The sequence below is a fragment of the Epithele typhae genome (genome assembly GCF_022376455.1).
Source record: "Epithele typhae strain CBS 203.58 chromosome Unknown BXZ73scaffold_190, whole genome shotgun sequence".
Classification (NCBI taxonomy): domain Eukaryota; kingdom Fungi; phylum Basidiomycota; class Agaricomycetes; order Polyporales; family Epitheliaceae; genus Epithele; species Epithele typhae.
This window is the reverse complement of record NW_025954381.1, coordinates 1-21,509: the sequence shown is the minus strand read 5'-3', so window position 1 is coordinate 21,509 and position 21,509 is coordinate 1. Positions and strand designations below refer to the sequence as shown.

The 21,509-nt window shown below is 60.8% G+C and overlaps 5 protein-coding genes across 5 annotated transcripts; 2 read left to right on the top strand and 3 right to left on the bottom strand.

Moving 5' to 3' along the window:
* Nucleotides 1-831: 831 nt before the first annotated feature.
* Nucleotides 832-1,939, bottom strand: BXZ73DRAFT_83424 (uncharacterized protein; the record flags this gene model as incomplete). Its single annotated transcript, XM_048023915.1, has 7 exons — nt 832-940; nt 992-1,074; nt 1,126-1,248; nt 1,301-1,360; nt 1,420-1,489; nt 1,638-1,763; nt 1,806-1,939. The coding sequence occupies 7 exons, from the start codon at nt 1,937-1,939 to the stop codon at nt 832-834; spliced, it is 705 nt and encodes a 234-aa protein (XP_047870949.1).
* A 3,130-nt stretch (nt 1,940-5,069) lies between these two features.
* BXZ73DRAFT_83423 (uncharacterized protein) lies at nt 5,070-9,065 on the bottom strand (the record flags this gene model as incomplete). The annotated part of the gene is made up of 14 exons (XM_048023914.1): nt 5,070-5,302; nt 5,367-5,492; nt 5,549-5,711; nt 5,786-6,028; nt 6,262-6,300; nt 6,351-6,404; nt 6,456-6,525; nt 6,575-6,723; nt 6,782-7,565; nt 7,622-7,751; nt 7,800-8,018; nt 8,082-8,506; nt 8,557-8,690; nt 8,742-9,065. 14 exons carry the CDS (start codon nt 9,063-9,065, stop codon nt 5,070-5,072), a joined length of 3,093 nt encoding a protein of 1,030 aa, XP_047870948.1.
* Nucleotides 9,066-13,778: 4,713 nt separating this feature from the next.
* On the bottom strand, nt 13,779-15,189 carry BXZ73DRAFT_108809 (uncharacterized protein; the record flags this gene model as incomplete). Its single annotated transcript, XM_048017220.1, has 6 exons — nt 13,779-13,916; nt 13,966-14,188; nt 14,242-14,444; nt 14,499-14,666; nt 14,716-15,066; nt 15,139-15,189. 6 exons carry the CDS (start codon nt 15,187-15,189, stop codon nt 13,779-13,781), a joined length of 1,134 nt encoding a protein of 377 aa, XP_047870947.1.
* A 1,176-nt stretch (nt 15,190-16,365) lies between these two features.
* On the top strand, nt 16,366-18,354 carry BXZ73DRAFT_93670 (uncharacterized protein; the record flags this gene model as incomplete). Its single annotated transcript, XM_048026693.1, has 5 exons — nt 16,366-16,588; nt 16,618-17,516; nt 17,618-17,768; nt 17,789-18,026; nt 18,225-18,354. The coding sequence occupies 5 exons, from the start codon at nt 16,366-16,368 to the stop codon at nt 18,352-18,354; spliced, it is 1,641 nt and encodes a 546-aa protein (XP_047870946.1).
* Nucleotides 18,355-18,496: 142 nt separating this feature from the next.
* BXZ73DRAFT_108807 (uncharacterized protein) lies at nt 18,497-21,488 on the top strand (the record flags this gene model as incomplete). Its single annotated transcript, XM_048017219.1, has 11 exons — nt 18,497-18,806; nt 18,861-18,961; nt 19,015-19,195; nt 19,288-19,447; nt 19,496-19,615; nt 19,663-19,784; nt 19,836-19,928; nt 19,982-20,038; nt 20,104-20,160; nt 20,210-20,939; nt 20,999-21,488. 11 exons carry the CDS (start codon nt 18,497-18,499, stop codon nt 21,486-21,488), a joined length of 2,421 nt encoding a protein of 806 aa, XP_047870945.1.
* Between the last annotated feature and the right edge of the window lie 21 nt (nt 21,489-21,509).

The following is a 21,509-nucleotide window of genomic DNA, read 5'->3' as shown; positions in this document are numbered from 1 at the left end:
TCCAACACCTCGTCAGGACTCGCCTCGCGCACGCCCTCCCCGGCCGCTCAATGTCCCCTCTGCCTTCAGGGCAACCACGTCCATGAGCTCGACGGCTTCGAGTACAGACGTGATGGAGGTGACTGGGAACGTGCAAGTGATCCTGTTGCGACCAGACGGCGGAAATGCAGGTGCGAGTGAACGAGCTCAGGCGCGGGGCCGCCTTCGCGAGCTGCAGAGTCCACAGCGGTCAATGTCAGACCTGACGCGAGGAGAAGTCGATAGGTGGAACGCGCGGTGCACGAGGAGAACGGGATGGGAGGGACCTAGGACGAAGGCGAACGTTGCTGTATCGATGGTGGGGTCAACGCGGTAACGGCGGTGCCAGTCGGGATGGACGACGTGCGCGGGGACGAGATCGATGGGAGCCGGGTAGAGGCGCGTGGCGTGGTCGGGCGGTCGACGGACCACGAGTTGACGTGAGTTGTTGAGAATGGAGCCACGCGACGTTGCGAGTTCAGAGGAGGCGAGGGAGAGCCCGGGCGTCGGTGCCTGATCTGCGCGTCGACGTTCATGGGTGTGAGAATGAACCCGGACACGGTGAGTTCGCACCTCACGGTCGCTGCGTTACGCGTAGGCAGGGATGGCCGAATGAGACGGAAGGCCCAAGGACCGCGCGCGGAGGCGTTCCTCGACCACAGCCACCCCCACAGTGCCTGGATGACGTGCGGGTCGATCACTTCCCGGTTTTCTCGGAGAGGCGTTTCACGGGCCGCCGGCGCGTGGTTGCAAGAGCACGAATAGTATGATGTATTCTACGAAACAAATCATTACTACGCCATCTACGACCCTCTACGAAGGGCGCTGCCAGTCGCGAGCGCAGATTCGGTTCCACTTCCGGACGTTGAACCCGTCTTGGACGTCGTCCAGCTCAAGGGCGCGGACGAGTTTGCGCCCCAACCTGTGCGGCATGGTAAGTAACAGGCGCATAGAAAACAGGAAAAGCACTCACGCGGCCACTAGGTCCTTTTTGAACATCTTCCCGTTACCCGGCTGCTTCTTGCCCGTCTTTCCTTTCCCCTCAGTCCCATGTTTCTGCAACGCCCCGTCAGCTTGCCCTCACGCGTGTAATAGGATTTGACTTACCGGGTGCCAGCCCCACGCCACGTCCGTCCGATGTAGGAACCTACACCTGCCATCGGGGAAGGTCAGGCTCCCGCCCTTGTTCGACTTCACCTTGATGCGACCTCCAAGACCTATCTCAATGGCCTAAAGAGCGCATGTAAGCGCATCGTCGTGGCAATAAGGCCGAAGTACGTACCTCACAAACTACTGAGACCTCCGTTGGCTTGTGCGTACCCCGCATAATCTGGTCCAACGTCTGCGCGTGATGGTTGAAATCGTCAGAAAACGCATAAGTGGAAGGATATAAACACCCACGTTGCGATGTCTCATACTCATGGGCGGCATGGTGGGCGAGTCCGTGAGACAGAAGAGCCAGCGAGGGGGGCTGGGAGAGTAGGTCGACGGTACGGGGTGCGAGCGCGCGTGGTGGCAGAGGACGGGACGAGCGTGCGTGATAGCGGGTGAGACGTGGGGAGGGTGCGTCAGAGAGCGTGGGTGATGCGGAGCGCGAAGACGAGCGGCGAGAAACTCACCTGGGTTGCCACGCGGGTGGGACGCGGGCGCGGCCGGACGTGATAGCGGCGGCGCACGATCGCGAAATAGGACCGGGTGTGCGATGTGCGGCGGTTGCGGCGGCAGAGGAGGGGGAAGGGTAAGGCCTGTTGAGGACCAAGCGCGAAGAAGAATATGGAAAAACTCACCTGAGCTGCCACGCGGGTGGGACGCACGCGAGAACGGGGCACGAGCGCGGGTGGTGGAGGGTGTGTTGTAGGTGGGAGTGCGTCCTGGTCGCGAGAACGAAGGAGAGTGTTGCAGCGGTGTGGGTGGCGGCCATCGAGGTCGAAGGGATTGGGGGATGGTCTCTTGAGGACTCGGCGCGAGGAGCAAGAACGGTGTACTCACCTGAGTTGGCACGCGCGTCAGATGTGCGCGGGCGGTAGGGCGTCACGACCGGGGCACGAGCGCGGGCAGCGTAGCGACAGTCGCGGTGGGCGTGGTGAGTGGATGGCAGGGGGATGGTGAGTTGAGGACCCAGCGCGAAAAGGAAGAAGAAGCTCACCTGTGTTGGCACACGCGTGAGACGTGCGCGGGCGGCAGGGCGTCACCACCGGCGTCACCAACGCGGTGGTAATCTGGTTGTATAGAGGAGTGCTTTGGTTGGGGCAGAAAGAAGAGGTGAGAGAGGGAGCGGCGAGGAGAGGAGAGGAGGGCAGAGGAGAGGCGGCGAAGACAGACGAATGGTGAGACGCTCGTAGAGTGTCGCACGACGTAGCGAGACACTCACCGAGCACTCGGCAACGGACCACAATGTTGATCGTCGGCTTTCTGGATGTGTTCGAGAGTGAGAGGCCGCCGACAGACGACAGTGGATGGAGGGCGAGGATGTGGCAAACGCGGGAGCGTGGAGCGGGGCGCTGAACGTTCGATTAGCTTCTCGCGCTTGTGATATCGCACGCGTGCTCACAAGGTGCGTTGCGTCTCGCGATGCGTAGCGTCTCTGGTCGTTCCTCACCTCGATCGCCTTTGGCCTCGTTCGCAAGGCCCGCTTGAGTGGTACTTCCTGGCGTTTCGGTTTTCCAAGCTCTTTAATTCCTGAAAATAATCCTTGCTCATATGAGTTGACGACATCTCCCAAGGACGACGCTCCCAAGGACGACGCTACTTACTGTTTGGCCAGGCCTCGGTGTCTTCGGCGATGTCCGCAGGGCACCGCTTGACTCCTGATTCCGTGATCCGTCGCGGCGTTCAGTTGCGGGCCGAGCGCTCGGCGTTTATTCCGGCAACCTACCGGCGTCTTACTCCAGCGTTGACCCGGCCCGGGGTCCTACTCCCATAGTGTAGTCGGGCGGGAAGCGTAGATAGGCAGAGGAGGCAGGAGAGGGTGGTAGCACAGTGCTCTAATTTGAAATGTGTCAGTGGAACTGGGGTATTCAGTGGAACACATACAAGTTTGCATACTCGCCTCGCGAGACGCTTCACAGCTTCGTCCGTCGCAGTCTCTTGAACCAACGGCCGAAGTCCTGACGATACTGTCACACACTCGGTATGTACGCGAGATGTTGTAGGCCCCCTCTCTTCGGAAACGGACAGATCTCTTATTCCATACGCGTCCATCTGGTCTTCAGGATTGACAGGCAATAGCGCGATGTATCATACGCATAGTTGTGGGGCGCTCTAACAGCGATTTGTGCAAACCTGTACTGAGGCGGCTCCACCCTCCCTACTCGACATGCCGCGCTTTATCCTCTACCCGCACCGCAACACGCTCCTCGCGCACAGGACTCACCCCGCCATGTCGTTCCAGATCGCATACAGCGCTCTCCTGGACGTCGTTCAAGTTCGGTCCTTCCTGCACGGCAGGGGAATCTGCTGGCCCATCGCCGCCGCCAACAGCACGCTGTCTTGATCGCCACCCCGGTCTTCCGCCCTGAGGTCTACGTGCACGGGATCTCCTATCAGTCACGGAGGGGCGGTGGATGCGTGAATAGGTACCCGCACCTTCATTCTCGATCACAAAGACACCCCAGCGCCTATACAGGGCGTCCCTCGCCCTACCCCGGCCAGGGCACATTTGAAAGTTCCCGTCGCATGCTGCCATCTCAGGTCACTTGTCTGTATGAACCCAATGGTAGACAAACTCACTGATGTATGCAAGTTGTTCCCGGTAGCTTCTATCGATAATCTCTCAGTTGTTCCCGGTAGCTTCTATCGATAATCCTCTTCACCTGACGGCCAGAGTGAAGTTCAGATACGCGCACGACGTGTTACGGGGGCTGCGCCCTGGAAAGTGGGTACTTACATCCGACGCGACGCGTTCCGTGTTCATATCGATAGGCTACCGTGGGTGGCCGCTGCCAGTGAAGTGGGAGAAGGGAGGTGTTAGAACGACAGAGCCATGCTTGCCCGTCGAGCCCCGAGTAACAGACGCCCGTCCGAAAATTTTACCACTTTTTTACGCCCCTTCTCGTTTGCGCGGACTCCGACAAATGCATTGTTGAGGAACAGAGGGGAACCAAGGTGCTAATGGAAGCCCAATGATATCCGATTGTCTAATACCGAACGCGTGCCGGTCCCTCACCCCCCGAGTGCTCTCACTTCCATTCCCCCGCTGTCGGAACGCGTGCCCATCTCCCGAGTGTCCGCCATTCTTCAGCTGCCGGAATGCACGCAGGTCCTACCGGAAACGCGTCAGTGACCACGTCCATGAAACCCACGAGTACACTCGATCTGCGTGAGCCCCCATGGTCACTGACCTGTCAGATCGCATCCTCTCCAACTCGTCTTCCATCCTCTCCAACTCGCGTTCCAGCCTCTCCAATCGACATTGTACCAACCCCACATCCTCCGCCCATCGGTTCCTGAGGGCGCGCGCCCTCAACCACGCCAGTCTAAGACGCAGCTCCGGCTGGCAAGGCTCCCTGGTCCATCCGGCGTGTGACGTTGAGCTTTGGTCAGATACTTGGGGGATCTACTCGACCACGAGTCAGTTCCCCGTTTTGTAGTTCAGCTGAAAACAAGGAGGTACTTCATCGTTCATGAGATACTATGTGGGAATGAGCAACGAGGTGGAGGTAAGAACCCGGGGACAACGTGGGTTAGATGGAGTGCGCGAGCGCTCGCCGGGGTGCTTTCGATTTCAGGCGGGTCGGGCGCCCGCTGTGGCAGACTTACGCTGAGCCTCGGTGGTGGCTCTTGATTACTCGATACCGACGTCGATTCACTAGCTGGACGCGCTCATGACGTCTTCTCACATGTGTGACATGGCAATTCGTGCTACCTCCCTCCGAGCTGGTCCTATCCTCGGTCCGTACTTCCTTCCCTCCTTCGTCGCACCCTTTGGAACCCCTGAGCTGGGTGATCGAACGCGCATAGACACAGTCAGAGGCGTCAGCGACCCCCGACTAGCTATCAGACGTAGCTCACCTGTGGCATTTGAGACTATCCACCGTCCCAACCGCCCTCTCCTAGTCATCGCACTCCATCTTCTCCTCTCCGTCCGTCTCGACATGGGATTCCGAGCCGCCTTGACTGCGCTCGTGATGTTCGCGGCGTCGTTTCAACGCTCGCGCTTCGACGTCGGGCCCGTCTTCGACGTCGCCCTCGTCGTCATCGCGGCGCCGTTTCGAAAACGGAGTTCCGTACTCGACCCAATTTTGCAGTCGCTTCTGAGCTTGATGGAGGGCAGCTTCCTTTGACTCTATGACGTGGTAGGAACAGGGTATGTCAGTCGGCTGTACCATGGAGCATTGATTCATACTCACTTTGACCCTTCCTCTGAACGTCCAGTGCGTAGCTTCGTGTAAAGCTCGCCCAGAATTCTTCGCTCGCTTCGCCGTTTGTTCGCCCTTTCCCGACACAGAGACCCCTGGTGCCCTTGGGGCATGCGTCTGCGTTCACTCTGCCATTCAGTAATAAGTCACCTTCTCCCTCGAGAAAAGCTTACCTGAAGTCCAGTCGGATGCCACATGGACTTCTCCGTGAACCATCTCGTTCCCATAAGCTTCAAACATCTCGCGAATGCTGCTCCGGTCGTTGTTGCGAGGCGAAATGGGGACCGGTCCACGCGTCGCGTCGCGTTCCAGCGGCCCATCGGTGCTCTCTCCATCCTATGCCATCAATTTTCGCGCAGAAATCGCACCTCGTGAGCTTTTGTCGGGAGCGGTTCAGGGTGGATACGTACCTTAGGTTGTTTAATTTGGAAAGTCATTCTTTTGGCCACGTCCTGGAAGTGCGGATGGAAGATGGCGGAGTAGGTGAGGACGCCGCGTCGGCCTTCGGGCAGAGCGAAAGCACGGGCGTTTACCTCTGCACGCAGACGCTCTGAGCCCGCAGGTCTCGTCTCACGGCGCGATTCCGGCGGTTTCGAGGCACTGATGGTTGAGCTGATGGTACCGACCTCCTCCTCCTCCTCGAAAGGAAGGCCCTGAGGTCACTATTTCGTAGGGCCTCTCTATATGGTCCCGTGTCGTCCCATCCTGAGATCTACCATAACATTCCGCGATGTATAATCTAGCCATACATCCCCCCGCCCGCCATTCCCTCATCCTTCCCTTCATACTTCTCACGTGGCCATCGCGGCTCTCCTTGGTGTTTTCAAGTGCCCTACTGCGCAGATATGTCAAGGACGTCATCAAGGGAGCGCTTTGTGCCACTTACTTCGCACCGTTGCTTGCCCTTCCCGCCCTTCTTACCCTTCTGTCGGCGTGAGGTCAGAGAAGATACGCCGGCGAACAGTGCTCCCCTACCAAGGGTTTGGTAACAGGCGCAGGATGCTTCGCTTCTGCGCCCAAGCCCATCGTCTGTGCCCCCAGTCAACATCGGCGTATGACGAGGCATCATACTTCACTCACCTGCATGAAGGGGATGCCTTCAAACGTCTTCTTCGTGCGGTCTAGCAGGCGCTTGCGATCATATTTGCACCTGTCGTCCCGAGATGAGCCGTGACGTCATAACTTCAAAGATAACTCACCGGTTGTAGAACACCGCACCCCCCTTCCTCCCCTCCTCCTTCTCGCGCTCGGAGATAAGTTCATACTTGCCAATCTCGTATTCTAACATCATCACCATCCGGAACATCTCCTCGGAGCGCAAAAACATCTCCTCTTTCCATCTCTCCATCTGGCATCGCGATAAAAACCAATGAATCTTGTATTCTTACGTTTCGTTAGTAACGGACGATCCCACTCAAAAGGATAACGTGGTACTCACTAGCCAGCACGAAGGTCCTTTGTTCTTTGTCCTTCATATCGAAGATCCACTTCGCGTCGCCCCACAGCCAGTCCCCGGCCTTGTGCGTGTCGCCCGCCCGTCGTTGCCCGAGTGTCGTAACGAGGCGGTCGTCGAGCTTGAGGTCGCGCTGCTGCTGCTGGTCGATCTTCATGCCAAGCCTGACGAGCAGCTGCTGGTAGCGATTGAACAGCCGGCGCTCTTGAGATAGACGGGTTTCGGTAGTTTGCTTTGCGTTCGTGTTCATCTGACGGTTCTTGTGCCCAATCATCTGCAAGCTCATCAGTTTCCAGGACACCCCTCCGGCGAGAATCACTCGATACTCAGCCAGTGCATCGCGCGCCTGGCCCTCTCGCATTCGTCTCTCTACCGCCACTGCCGCTGCCATGGCCGGATCGGACCTGATCTTGGAGTGATAGCTTGATGGGAAGACAATGCGCACTTGCTGGATCTCTGGTATCCAACGCTGCACGGTGAGACTCCCGACGCTCTTGGGATCGATCTCCGGCTCCGCTTCCAAGGGGTCGTCCGCCCAAGGGTATTGACTCTCGGGGCTCGCGTTCGCAGCGCGTAACTGCTCAGCGACGACCTGGAAGATGGGCGTGATGTGACGGTTGTAGCTCTCCCATGCTTCTGTAGACTGTACGAGGAAGTTTTCGAAATCTTGCTTGTGTTGCTTCCAATGGGTGGGGCTCTGATGATCGAACACCTGCAGCGCGGCGAGGAGGTCTCGCCTACCGCATTTTTCAAGATCAGTGATGAGCGGGCGAGCCGGGCGGAAAGTACTCACTTCTCATTCTCGAGGCGGATCATCGCATCGATCGCCTCGGTGATCCCTCCTGCCTCTGTCGTCCCAATGCCCTTCAGCTCCTGGTCCTGTCCTTCCCGTAGACGTGCCGTCATGCCCTCGAAGCCAACATCTGCGTGTTGTTCAGATTTGGGCATTCCGGTCAAGGCCAGCCACTCACCTAACGTGGCGTCCAGTACAAAGGGGTTTGTGGCGACGTTCCTTTTGTCCTTCACGTTGACGTCGGCGATGTTCTCGTACCACGTCCGGAGTTCGGTGCTCCAGGTGCCGACTAGACCTCGGAGGGACGTTTCTAGACTCTTCTCCATACCCTCCAAGTATTTCCTGTCCTCTTCGTACCGCTTTGCCCCGACGAGGTAATAGCCCCGCAGGGCTTCAGCTAGGATCGGTCAATGTGTTCATGGTCAACGCGTCATCCGTCAAGGGTAAGTAGACCGCTCACGCATGCGGACGATCTTGTCCATGTTCAAGTGATCCAGAGCGCGATGCGTTGTGTCGGCCCTGTTCGCCCGCCCCATCTCCTTCGTACGATTCGCAACAATGTTGATCCTCGCCCAAACGTGCTCGCACATCTCTCCGGCCATGCGCGCGCCCCCCACACGCAGGTTTCCGTTGTAACAAACATGGCACTCCGTCTTGTGCGCGCGTATGTGGAAGTCTCCAATGGCGACCTCGATGACCGTCGGCCTGATGCGCTCCGACAGCCACTTGATTGGGGTTATCTGGGATGCATACATCTTCATGGCTTCGATGCGTGCGTCGAGCTTGATGCTGAACTGGCAGCCGACGTCATACCACAGCTTCCACTTCCTCAGGTCCTTGAACTGACCCCCCGCCGACATGATGGAGTAGTCCACCATCGCGAACCTGTGTTTCTCCTGAGGGACCGTTGCCCATTACAGATACGCTTCTCGCACCTTTCGCCCTTTTCCAGATTGACGACGCTCCCGCCCACTACCAAGCCGTGACGACACACGACGGCGACAAGCCCGGTAACTGGCCCTGAGTGACCCTTGTATCCGCTCGCCTTGAAGGTGTGACAATCCGACGGCTATGTGGGCGGTCAGAATGGCTTCGCACCCAGATCGCTCAGCCTACGCACTTCCTTGTCCGTCTTGCCCACTTTCTTCAGATGCGCCTCCAACCCCTGTTCTGAAGCGAAGAATCCCGCGTCTCCATAGAGGCTGTAGTCCTCGTGGTCCGTCGCCTTGTTCCGAGTGTGGTGCCTGAAGTTCCCATCCGCGGTGACGTACAACTCGTCGTAAGGCTGTTTGCGGCTCGATCCACGGATGATCCGGATCCGAACCCACGGATCAGGTGACTTCCGGGGGCTTGATCCAGATCCGCATGGATCAGAGCCGCTGGAAGAGCGGAGCCGCGGCTCCGACTCCGGCTCATCCGTGGATCCACCCACAGATCCACACATGTAATGTAGCTTTCAAAAGATATATTGATAGTATGTTTAAGCTAATGTACTATCAATACAGGCTAGGTGGGGACAAGGCGAAGGCGCGGTGGGGGACGTGGGGGATGCGTGGGGGATGGGCGATGTGGACGAGAGAGGCGAGACGCGGGGGACGTGGTGGACCGTGACGTGGGCGCGACGTGTGTGCAAGGCGAGGGCGTGGAAGATGACGCGGGCGTGGGGGATGACGGGGGTGACGTGGGCGCAAGGCGCGGGGGCGGGCGACATGGATGAGGGCGCGGACGAGGCTGTGGTCGGCGACGCAGAGAACGCGGGAGTTGTGGGGACCACGCGGGAGACATGGGGCAGGTTGGTGACGTGGGCGACACTGGAGTAGGAAGGCGAGGTGAGTGTGAGTGACACGGGCGAAGTGTGCCACGGGTGAGGTAGTGGGTGATGCGGGAAATGCTGGCGATGCGGGCGCGAGGCGTGCGGGCAAGGGTGGGCGACGCGCGGGCAGGTGGGTGTCATGGACAACACGGGAATGGTAGACGGGCGACGCAGACGAGGGGGTACGGGTGAGGGTGAGACGCGGTTGACGCGGGGGGCAAGGGGTGTGGCGCGGGCGACGCGAGAGGGCGGAGGCGTGGACGATGCAGACGCCGTGGGTGGGCGACGCGGGAGATGCGGAGGCAAGAGGGCGTAGAGGGTGACGGGGCGAGGTGGCGAGCAACGTGGGCAAGGGCGAGGGTAAGGGCGAGGGAGGGGGTCAGCGGAGGTTGGGGGATGCAGGGAGCAAAGGGGTAGGGGAGTGCTGACCTAGGGAGATCGGAACCGCGGGAGCTCACCGCTATCCCACAGAACGGCCGCGCGGGAGCGCGATGATGCCGTGTGGATGGAGGATCGGGTGACGAGGGGCAGATGGGGGACAGGACGCGATGCGTGGGGCTGCGAGTGCGGGCGACGGCGTGATGGGCGACACAGGCAAGGTGTGCGACGCGGGCGATGGCGATGCGGAGAGGATGAGGGCGATGTGAGGGCGGTGCAGGTGAGTTCGCCAGACGAGGGCTGCGTGGACGAGGGCGTGGCGGGCGACGCGGGGGCGAGACGAAGGCGCAGTGGGTGAGACGCGGGGGCAGGCAACGCGGACGAAGGAGACGAGACGAGGAAGAAGAGACGAGGAAGACACGGGGTCGACGCGGGAGACGCAGGGAAGCGGGTGAGGGCGAGACGGCCAAGGCGGGCCAACTGGGTGGGCAACACGGGCGAGGACGAGGTGGGGAGGGCGGAGGCTGGGCAGAGAGGACAAGGACAAGGACGGGGGGCGAGGGTCGTCCAGGGAGCGGGTCGGCGGGGGTTGCCAGCGCGAGGGAGGGGGAGGGGGAGACCACGTGGGCAGCAGAGAGGGCGGGGGAGTACTCACCGGGGGATATTGGGGCCAGGGGAGCCACCGCGACCCCACAGAACGGCCGCGCGCGCGAGCGCGATGATGCCGTGTGGGCAGAGGAACGTGTGGCAGGCGGGGGACGTGGGGGACGGGGCGAGGGCAGGGGCGATGCGGGCGAGGGCGACGCGGGTGAGACGCATGGCGCGGGCGAGACGGGAGACGTGTGGCGCTGAGGACGACGCGGATGTGGTGGTGGGCGACACAAGGCGGATAGGACGCGGTGGAGGAGGGGAACGGCAGCGCGGGCGGAGAATGACGCGAGGCGGAGGAGGCAGAGGGTGAGGCGCGGCACGAGGCGGAGGCGGAGGACGAGGGCGAGGCGGGGAAAAGGTGGGGGATCGGACAAGGGAAACGCGGGGGTGAGCGCGAGACGAGCAAGGACGCGGGAAAACTCACCAGAGGAGATCGGGGCCGCGGGAGCTCACCGCGACCCCACGGTACAGCCCCTGGGCTTGAGGACGGCCGCGCGCGCTCACGCGATGACGCCGTGCGGACGGAGGGTGGAAGGCAAGCGGAGGAGGAGTGAGGAGAGGAGGCGGGATGACGGCGAGCAAGTGACGCGCGAAACCCGCGTTCGATTCCGAACATTGCCCGATCGGGATGGATTCCCGCGTGCAGACGCCGGATGCAGGCGCCAAAAGCTCTCAAAATGACAGACAATAGTATTGTATAAATATCTCAGTCACTTTTGAACCAATTCACACATAGGTTATATCGTTAGAAAGCTGCTTCAAATGGCTTTCGAATGACATATCTTTGATAGTATAAATACACATATTTTGCGAGAATCTGCGGATAACCCGTGGATCGAGCCGCAGATCCGCCAATTTTCAGCCCCCTTGATCCGGAGCCGTGAGCCGGGGATCATGAGCCGGGCGGCTCCAGCTCTCTCTGGCTCCGGCTCTCAGCGGCTCCGGATCAAGGGGGCTGAAAATTGGCGGATCTGCGGCTCGATCCACGGGTTATCCGCAGATTCTCGCAAAATATGTGTATTTATACTATCAAAGATATGTCATTCGAAAGCCATTTGAAGCAGCTTTCTAACGATATAACCTATGTGTGAATTGGTTCAAAAGTGACTGAGATATTTATACAATACTATTGTCTGTCATTTTGAGAGCTTTTGGCGCCTGCATCCGGCGTCTGCACGCGGGAATCCATCCCGATCGGGCAATGTTCGGAATCGAACGCGGGTTTCGCGCGTCACTTGCTCGCCGTCATCCCGCCTCCTCTCCTCACTCCTCCTCCGCTTGCCTTCCACCCTCCGTCCGCACGGCGTCATCGCGTGAGCGCGCGCGGCCGTCCTCAAGCCCAGGGGCTGTACCGTGGGGTCGCGGTGAGCTCCCGCGGCCCCGATCTCCTCTGGTGAGTTTTCCCGCGTCCTTGCTCGTCTCGCGCTCACCCCCGCGTTTCCCTTGTCCGATCCCCACCTTTTCCCCGCCTCGCCCTCGTCCTCCGCCTCCGCCTCGTGCCGCGCCTCACCCTCTGCCTCCTCCGCCTCGCGTCATTCTCCGCCCGCGCTGCCGTTCCCCTCCTCCACCGCGTCCTATCCGCCTTGTGTCGCCCACCACCACATCCGCGTCGTCCTCAGCGCCACACGTCTCCCGTCTCGCCCGCGCCATGCGTCTCACCCGCGTCGCCCTCGCCCGCATCGCCCCTGCCCTCGCCCCGTCCCCCACGTCCCCCGCCTGCCACACGTTCCTCTGCCCACACGGCATCATCGCGCTCGCGCGCGCGGCCGTTCTGTGGGGTCGCGGTGGCTCCCCTGGCCCCAATATCCCCCGGTGAGTACTCCCCCGCCCTCTCTGCTGCCCACGTGGTCTCCCCCTCCCCCTCCCTCGCGCTGGCAACCCCCGCCGACCCGCTCCCTGGACGACCCTCGCCCCCCGTCCTTGTCCTTGTCCTCTCTGCCCAGCCTCCGCCCTCCCCACCTCGTCCTCGCCCGTGTTGCCCACCCAGTTGGCCCGCCTTGGCCGTCTCGCCCTCACCCGCTTCCCTGCGTCTCCCGCGTCGACCCCGTGTCTTCCTCGTCTCTTCTTCCTCGTCTCGTCTCCTTCGTCCGCGTTGCCTGCCCCCGCGTCTCACCCACTGCGCCTTCGTCTCGCCCCCGCGTCGCCCGCCACGCCCTCGTCCACGCAGCCCTCGTCTGGCGAACTCACCTGCACCGCCCTCACATCGCCCTCATCCTCTCCGCATCGCCATCGCCCGCGTCGCACACCTTGCCTGTGTCGCCCATCACGCCGTCGCCCGCACTCGCAGCCCCACGCATCGCGTCCTGTCCCCCATCTGCCCCTCGTCACCCGATCCTCCATCCACACGGCATCATCGCGCTCCCGCGCGGCCGTTCTGTGGGATAGCGGTGAGCTCCCGCGGTTCCGATCTCCCTAGGTCAGCACTCCCCTACCCCTTTGCTCCCTGCATCCCCAACCTCCGCTGACCCCCTCCCTCGCCCTTACCCTCGCCCTTGCCCACGTTGCTCGCCACCTCGCCCCGTCACCCTCTACGCCCTCTTGCCTCCGCATCTCCCGCGTCGCCCACCCACGGCGTCTGCATCGTCCACGCCTCCGCCCTCTCGCGTCGCCCGCGCCACACCCCTTGCCCCCCGCGTCAACCGCGTCTCACCCTCACCCGTACCCCCTCGTCTGCGTCGCCCGTCTACCATTCCCGTGTTGTCCATGACACCCACCTGCCCGCGCGTCGCCCACCCTTGCCCGCACGCCTCGCGCCCGCATCGCCAGCATTTCCCGCATCACCCACTACCTCACCCGTGGCACACTTCGCCCGTGTCACTCACACTCACCTCGCCTTCCTACTCCAGTGTCGCCCACGTCACCAACCTGCCCCATGTCTCCCGCGTGGTCCCCACAACTCCCGCGTTCTCTGCGTCGCCGACCACAGCCTCGTCCGCGCCCTCATCCATGTCGCCCGCCCCCGCGCCTTGCGCCCACGTCACCCCGTCATCCCCCACGCCCGCGTCATCTTCCACGCCCTCGCCTTGCACACACGTCGCGCCCACGTCACGGTCCACCACGTCCCCCGCGTCTCGCCTCTCTCGTCCACATCGCCCATCCCCACGCATCCCCACGTCCCCACCGCGCCTTCGCCTTGTCCCCACCTAGCCTGTATTGATAGTACATTAGCTTAAACATACTATCAATATATCTTTTGAAAGCTACATTACATGTGTGGATCTGTGGGTGGATCCACGGATGAGCCGGAGTCGGAGCCGCGGCTCCGGCTCTTCCAGCGGCTCTGATCCATGCGGATCTGGATCAAGCCCCCGGAAGTCACCTGATCCGTGGGTTCGGATCCGGATCATCCGTGGATCGAGCCGCAAACAGCCTTAGGGGGATCACTCCATGGTCCAGACAGTCCTTGACGTATCCGAAGTCTCGCATGGTTCGTGTGAGTTGGCGTTCACGGTCCTGCACGGCTTATGAGTCCTTCTCCAGCGTTTCCTGTCTAAGTTCTCACCTTCACGCCCATGGGGTTCACAGGGTCCGTCAGATATCGTAGGACTCCGAACTCGTCATGCATGCTCGTCTGAGCTATCTTCAGCCTGGCGTCCAAGGTGTGCAGGAGGTTGAGGGAGTACAACGTTCTGGGACTAGCGTCTCCCCAGGTGCCCGCCCAAAGCCCGCCGCGCAGCGCCAAAGACGCACGGTGCTTCGCCATTGAGGCGTGGTCGTGGGCGCACCTGTTGGTGGACAGAACTTGAGATGACGCCTTCGAGCTGGACAGAAAACTCACAAGCAATATTTGACCTTCACCGATGTACTAGCACCTCCTTCGTGCACTATCGTCACCGGGGCGTCACTGGACGTGTGGTTGCGGCATGGTTTCCCATTGGGATGACCTAAAACGATCACCTCACCCGTGGCCTCTTGCAACGAGCTCGGTATCCAGGTCTCGTCGGAGGGAGACCATCGAACGATGGCGTGGGTGAACATGAACTGGTGGAAAAGGCGCATGCATGGGCGACATAGGTCTGGCTGCGCTAGACACACCTCGCATTTGTACCGTTGGTTGAGGTCACTGAGGATGGTCGGCGGACGACCGATTATTTGACATCCCCAGCATTCGTCGGTGGGCAGAGGCCACTTGTGTCGCCTGAGCATCTCCTTCGCGGCAAACGGTGCACACCCTTCGAACGCCCTCGTGTACTGGTGAGGTTTCTGAAGACGCGCGTCAATGGGTGCTCGTAAACACGATCAAGGGACTCACTATGGTGTTATTGGCCTTAGCTTTCTTCGGCTGGCCATCCGACCCTCGCTGCTCTTCATCATCGTCTGTCTCCTCGTCTTCCCCCTCGTCGTCCGAAGCGTGCTCGACCGCAGTCGCGGCGTCCATCTCTAATGAGACTTGTGTAGATTCGAGCGTCGGGTCTTCAGTCTGGTTTTCACCCGAGAGCGAAGGGCTCTCCGTCGCCACGGTTGCGCGGGCGTTGGACGGTGACGTAGAAGAGGACGGAGGTAGGGGGAAAAGCGGCGGCGTAGAGAACTCTGGATGAAGAGTGCGAGGAGATTTGGGGGCATTGAGGGACCAGTACCGGGGCGGTGGGCAAAGGGAAGGCAGCTGGCAGGGGGGCGAGGGATGGCAACGGGTCGCCCGTCCCAGAAGCGGGCGCGCGCTTCTCCTTCCGCGAACGCGGGGACAGCATGTTGATGGGTTGTACCGGGACAGTTTCGGCTTGGCCATGGTGGGCGGGGGACACGGGTCGGGGGCGGGGGTGCACGGTCGTCGCGCGTAGGGGACGAGGAGTCCGCCACGCGCGCTTTTTTTAGCGCCAGTTCATCAGGATATCTTTCCATTTACGATCGAGCACATTACAGGCTATTTAAACTCGCCATATGTTCAACCCGCCAGCCGCTCCTGCACTATCATCCGTCGTACGCAAGATCCCATGAACATTCAACGTCGTGCGGGTCATGGAGTACACGCACCAGAGCCCTAACGAAACTGTGGCGCTCAAGGCCCGCGTGCACAGACGAGCGCCGTCGTGGCGCAAGTACACGGCGCGGCCCCTAAGCCCTGTGTCCACAGACGGGCGCGGGAATTAACCCGTTCGTCGCCGTCGGGGCGCAAGTGCACGGCGCGGCCCCTAGGTAAGCCCTATGTGCACAGACGGGCGCGGGAATTAACCCGTTCGTCGCCGTCGGAGCGCAAGTGCACGGCGCGGCCCCTAGGTAAGCCCTATGTGCACAGACGGGCGCGGGAATGAACCCGTTCGTCGCCGTCGTGGCGCAAGTGCACAGACGCCGGCCCCGGAAATGACCGGGCGGAGCGCCCGTCTCTTGGCGTTCAGCAGCCCACGTCGCCTCCGCTTTCCAACCGTAGATCGTCCCTCCCCCTCAAGGTAAGTTGTCGGTTGTCCCCTTTCTTTGGGAAGAGATGTGATGCTGGGCGACGCGCCTGGCTCCGTCTCAGCCCGGACGTGCGCCGCTAGTTCATGCTGGCGTGCGCCGTCTGCCTCGTTGTCGTCATCGATGTTCGGAGGATAGTGCCATGCTGGCCTCTGATATCGGTGCGGGTGTGTGCTGCGAGTGCTTTGCTTGCTGTGCGCCGCCCCGCGAGTTTGCCATTGGCACGCTGTGCGGCACTTCCACTCACTTTTTCTCGCCGCAGATTCCCACCAAAATGCCCTTGACCACACTCGCCCCCGCCAAACCACCGCCCGTCATGTTCCCCTAGCCCCAAGGATGTTCAAGGGTGCACTTCAACCGGAGTGCGCTAAACGCGATGCTTCGGGTCAACCAAACGCACCCTTGTCAGTGCTACGCGTCATTCTTAACGTGGCCATACTGACGATGCGTAGGTCCGGATGTCGCTGCGCCCTTCGACGCCAAGGCGGCTTCTAAGGATCGTTTCACCTCGATGGTTCTGACCTCGCCCAACCAAGATTGGATCCCTTCGCATCCGGTAGAGCGCACTGTGGTCCGCACGTATCAAGACGGGCTGTGGGGCGAACACGAATACTCCCGTTGGCCGCAGCCTTTGATCCGAAACATGTGGCACATCGCATGTATCCCCTCGCCCGCCATCCTCAACCTGGCCTCCCTTCGATACTCTGGCTGGCTTTGCTCCCCTCGCGCGATTGGTCGGAGGATGCTTCGGTCGGTTACCCAGGGCTTGGCTTCCTCGATCCTGAGCTGCGACGCAACCTCACGAGGGGCGCCCAGTTCGCGACAGCAGCTTTCCAACAGCTCCGAGATCTTACCCCGCATCTCCGATCGTACGGCGATCAACTGTGTCTAGTGATCGCACAGTGCCTCGATCGCATGAACCGTCTGCCGAGTTTTGCTTCCGTTGCTGTTGCTGTAGGCGCCCATCTCCAGCGCGTGGCTCTGGAACTCCTAGGTCTTCGCACCTACCTGCACGACGTCCTCCCACGAATCGACTCTACGGAGGACTTTAGCACCTCGCTCCTGCCGGTCCTCGGAGTTTTCGGCCGCGACGGAGCGACGGTCCAGCTGGCGACCAGGATCGGAATGCCCGTGTGGTTCCTGCAACCCCTCACGCGTCATCTCAAGATCTGGTGTGTCGTCGAAAGCACGAGTCCGTTCTTCCTCGCGTCTAAGGAGAGCGACCCGCCCATGCATCACCACCCAGACCAGCTAGGTGCTGTTGCCAACTTGACCAGCAGCTGGGTGGAGAATATGGTATTCGCCATCACCGGCCAGCTCTGTACCAGCCGTTTGGGCGTCATGGAAGAAGGAGCCGCAGAAGGGGCCCAACCTCCTTTCAAGTCCACCCGCCTCGAGTTGACAGAAGTTCAGTCCCAAGCGCCCCCGCGATTCAAGCCCGACGGAACGAAGAAGCGCACCAGAAGAGGTGGCAGACGTTCGAACAAGCCTTCCCCGCCTTCGGTCGATGGAACACAGGCCGGCCCGTCGACCCTCGGCGCTCTGTCGCCTGAGGAGCGCCACCCCTCCAGATGTTTCACCCCTCCGGCCTTCGTCGCCGTGCCAGACCCTTGGGTCGCCGCGCTGGACGCAGTCAGCCCCCTTCCCCAGCCCTGCCATTCAGTTCACTACTTTTTCCCCCACCCTTCCTTTTGGACACCGTTTCCGATCTCTCTCCCGCCCCAGCTGACACGGACGATCGCGACTTCGTCCGGGACGCGAAGGTCCACCAATACCTTCACAACGCGGTCCGCATTCGCAACTTCTGCAAGCTGCGTCTGCTCGATCCGGTCGTGTCCGGTCAGCCTCTCACGATCGCCGAGTGGCGAGCCGCGCTGTGGGGCGATTACCAGGAGAAACCCACCCCTGAAGACAGTTCCGACCGACGCCTCAAGCGCAAGATCGAGCACAAGAACGGTGTGCGCGGTTGTTTGGAAACGGCGCCGCTCTCAGCTCCTACAGCCCCGCGACCGAGGAGCGTCTGGAAAGCGTAGCTGTCTCCGCGGAGTCGGCGGCGTCCGATCTGCGCATCCGTCGGTTCCTGTTGTGGGAGTGTCACGAGGTGAACTTCCGCTGCGAGCTCAATGCCTTGGACGCCGCGCTCGTGCCGCGCGGCAGGATGTCGGTCATGGAGTGATGGGGCGCGAAGCGTTCTTGTCGGGAATCTGGGGGGAGGACTCGTCCGTCTCGAGCGTCGTTCCGGACCCCTCCAGAGACAAATTTTCTGGCCATCTTCGCTCGATGCTGATGGGATGAGGCAACGCCCCATCTTCGTCGTTCCTAGCAGTAGTCTGCCAGTGGCCCGGTTGTAGCGAGAACTCGCGCGATGAGGCGTGTGGACGACTGGCGCTCGGAGGACTTTGATCTCGTCCAGCGTGAGGTCGTCCGGTTGTATGTCTCTCAGTTCGTCGCGCGGTTCGGTAGGCTTCCTGTTCCTCCCATTCCCCATGCCCCCCTCTAGCCTCTATGCTGTTCTACGTAGTCCTCCCAATGCTAGTTGCCTTTGGCGCCCCCAGAGACCTCGTGGCAGCGCCACTGGTCAAGCGCGCGTCGTCTGCGCGGCCGATTTTCTCGCTCCTTTACCACTATCCCCAACTCTCACCATGGGAAAAAAGAAGAACGCCGCCCCCAAGACGAAAGGACGACCTCCCGCTGTCGGACGCTCGGTCCAAAAGTGGGCCGACGAAGCTATCAAGCTCCCGAAAGTCCAAATGCTCCTGCGACATGCCGACAACAAGATTGAGCCCAAAAAGTTTCTGGAGCCCGAAGACGTGGAAGAAACGCCCTCCGAAACGGTCACCATTCTTCAAGCCGTCGAGATGTATCTTTCATTGAGATACAAAAAGGAGCACGACGTTCCCCATGGAGCGGATGATTCATGGAGCGGGGCTGGTGACCCGGTGGCACCCAATGGTACGTCGCGCTTCCGTATGCAGAGGCGATCACCCCTATTGAGCACGGATGCAGATGCTGCCGATCTCGCAAGCTCGGTCGCGGATGCAGGAGGAGCATCCAAGGACACGGCGACTTCGACCAACCCGCAGCCTTCGATGACAGCTATCAAACAGGTGCGTACTTAGCCAGTCAATACGACGCCTTCTGTGCTAAATCGAACCTCTAGTACTTCAAGGAGCGGGCGAAAATCCTTCGGGCTACGGCTCGCAAGTCCAATGCGTCCGATGCGCCGAAGCCCATCTTCCCTGAGTTTCCGCCCCTCATGCCAAAGATCACCTTCCCGACTGCGAAGCACCTCTGGATGAGGGATCAAGACAGCGGCGCCTTTACGAACCCTGGAAACATCGGTACGGACGCCGTCGGATCGTCTGCTGCCCCTCGGCCGTTCCCATCGACGACGCGCCTGGTGACGACTGCACCGCCGCGGATAAAACCAAAGGCAAGAAGAGCAACCCCGGTGTAATGATGAAGAACGCCACAGAACGCTGGAATCAGCTCAGCGACGAGGTCAGGGAGGTCTACGAACAGCAGGCCAGGTCCCTGAAGGAGCAAGCTCTTCAGGCAGCTGTGGAGCCACCGGATTCGGATAGGCTTTACAGGTGCGTATGGATTGCACGATAATATGTCGCACTCATTTTCGCCTGCAGGCAGTCAGAACTGCTCGCGGAGTTCTTGGAGGCGATCTGTGCATACGTCAAACGTGAAACGAATTACGACCTGAACATAATGGCGACGGGGCTACCCAAGGGGCAACCTCATACCATATGGTGAGTGACGTATTCGTGCCTCGTTCATAGACTTACTTCCCTTCCAGGTTGAGCACGGGTCATGACTCTCAAGGACGGACCTTCTGGAAGACCCTGATGGACGCCAAGTCATATCTTCCAGATGAGCTCGATTTCATCGCTGCGGGTTTCTCAATGAACTTGCACAACAGTGAGTTCAGAAATTGTCCCCTTTCTGGCCAGTAGCTTATAGTGTACACAGCGGTGCAAAACGGGGCCATTTTGGTGACTGACAGGCTGGCAGACAGTGATATCGTCGCGCGGGTTGAAAGCGATGGCGATGTTCGGCAGCAGAGTACGTGTACGCAGTCCTATCCCGTCGCCCGACTATCAACATTGTGTCTTCAGTGCACGCGCGCGCGGAGGACACCGCGACGAACGAGGAGGCGCGGGGTCACACGTTTGGTGAGTGTAGGCATCCCTCCATGTATGCGAACTCCACCTGATTGTTCTGCCGCTATCCGACCTAGAAGCACCCCCTCCACCAGGCGTCATCCCTGCCATCGACCATGGCGAGGTCTCTCAGCGTACGTTGTCCCTTTCGTGTACCAGTGCCTCCCTCATCGTCGATGTTAGCCTGGACACTGCCGGCCCACATCTTCCATGCTCGCCTCTCCCGCGCTCTAGCCTCTGTGAAGATTGTAGCTAATCTCGCCGACATAGATGCCGGTGGCCCAGCTGCATTCAACGACGGAGCCAACGATTTGGATGCGCTCACATTTGCGCTAGGACAAGACACGGAGACCGTCGTGGCGCCCGCCTTGCGCACGCTCAACGAGGTTGTCGATCAGCCGGACGTCGACCGCCGCGATCGCCTCGAAAACCCCGACCAGCACGAGGGCGTCGTCTGGCGCGGGGTCGAGCAGTCCGTCGTCCACCAGTCCATCGTCCGGGATGACGTCGAGCAGCCCGCCGTAGTTGACCAGCACATCGTCGTCGAGCAACCCATAGAGCAGCCCGTCGTCGTCGACCAGTCCATCGTCGTCGAGCAGCCCATAGAGCAGCCCGTCGTCGTCAAGCAACCCGTCGTCGTCAAGCAGCCCGCCGTCGTTCAAGAGCAGCACATCGTCGTCGAGAAACCCATAGAGCAGCCCGCCGTCATCAAGCAGTCCGTCGTCCATCAGTCCATCGTCCGGGATGACGTCGAGCAGCCCGCCGTCGTTCAAGAGCAGCACATCATCGTCGAGCAACCCATAGAGCAGCCCGTCGTCGTCAAGCAACCCGTCGTCGTCGAGCAGCCCGCCGTCGTTCAAGAGCAGCACATCGTCGTCGAGAAACCCATAGAGCAGCCCGCCGTCATCAAGCAGTCCGTCGTCCATCAGTCCATCGTCCGGGATGACGTCGAGCAGCCCGCCGTCGTTCAAGAGCAGCACATCATGTCGAGCAACCCATAGAGCAGCCCGTCGTCGTTCAAGAGCAGCACATCATCGTCGAGAAACCCATAGAGCAGCCCGCCGTCGTCAAGCAGCCCGTCGTTGTCAACCAGCCCGTCGTCGCCGACCAGCCCGTCGTCGCCGACCAGCCCGTCGTCACCGTCGTCGTCGAGCAGTCCATCGTCGTCGAGCAGTCCATCGTCGTCGAGCAGCCCATAGAGCAACGCGTCGTCGTCCAGCAGCACATCGTCGTCGAGCAACCCATAGAGCAGCCCGCCGTTGTCAAGCAGCCCGTCATCGTCGACCAGCCCATTGTCGACCAGCCCGTCCTCGACCAGCAAGAGGTCATCGAACAGGCCACCGGCATAGAAGAAGCAGCACCTGAACCTCCGAGGCCACGAACTCCTCCCATGATGACTCGCAAGCGGCTTACAGGAGTAACGCCGAAGAAGTCATGGCGCAAAAGGGGTGATGATCCGTGAGTAACTGCCTTTGCACTTCAT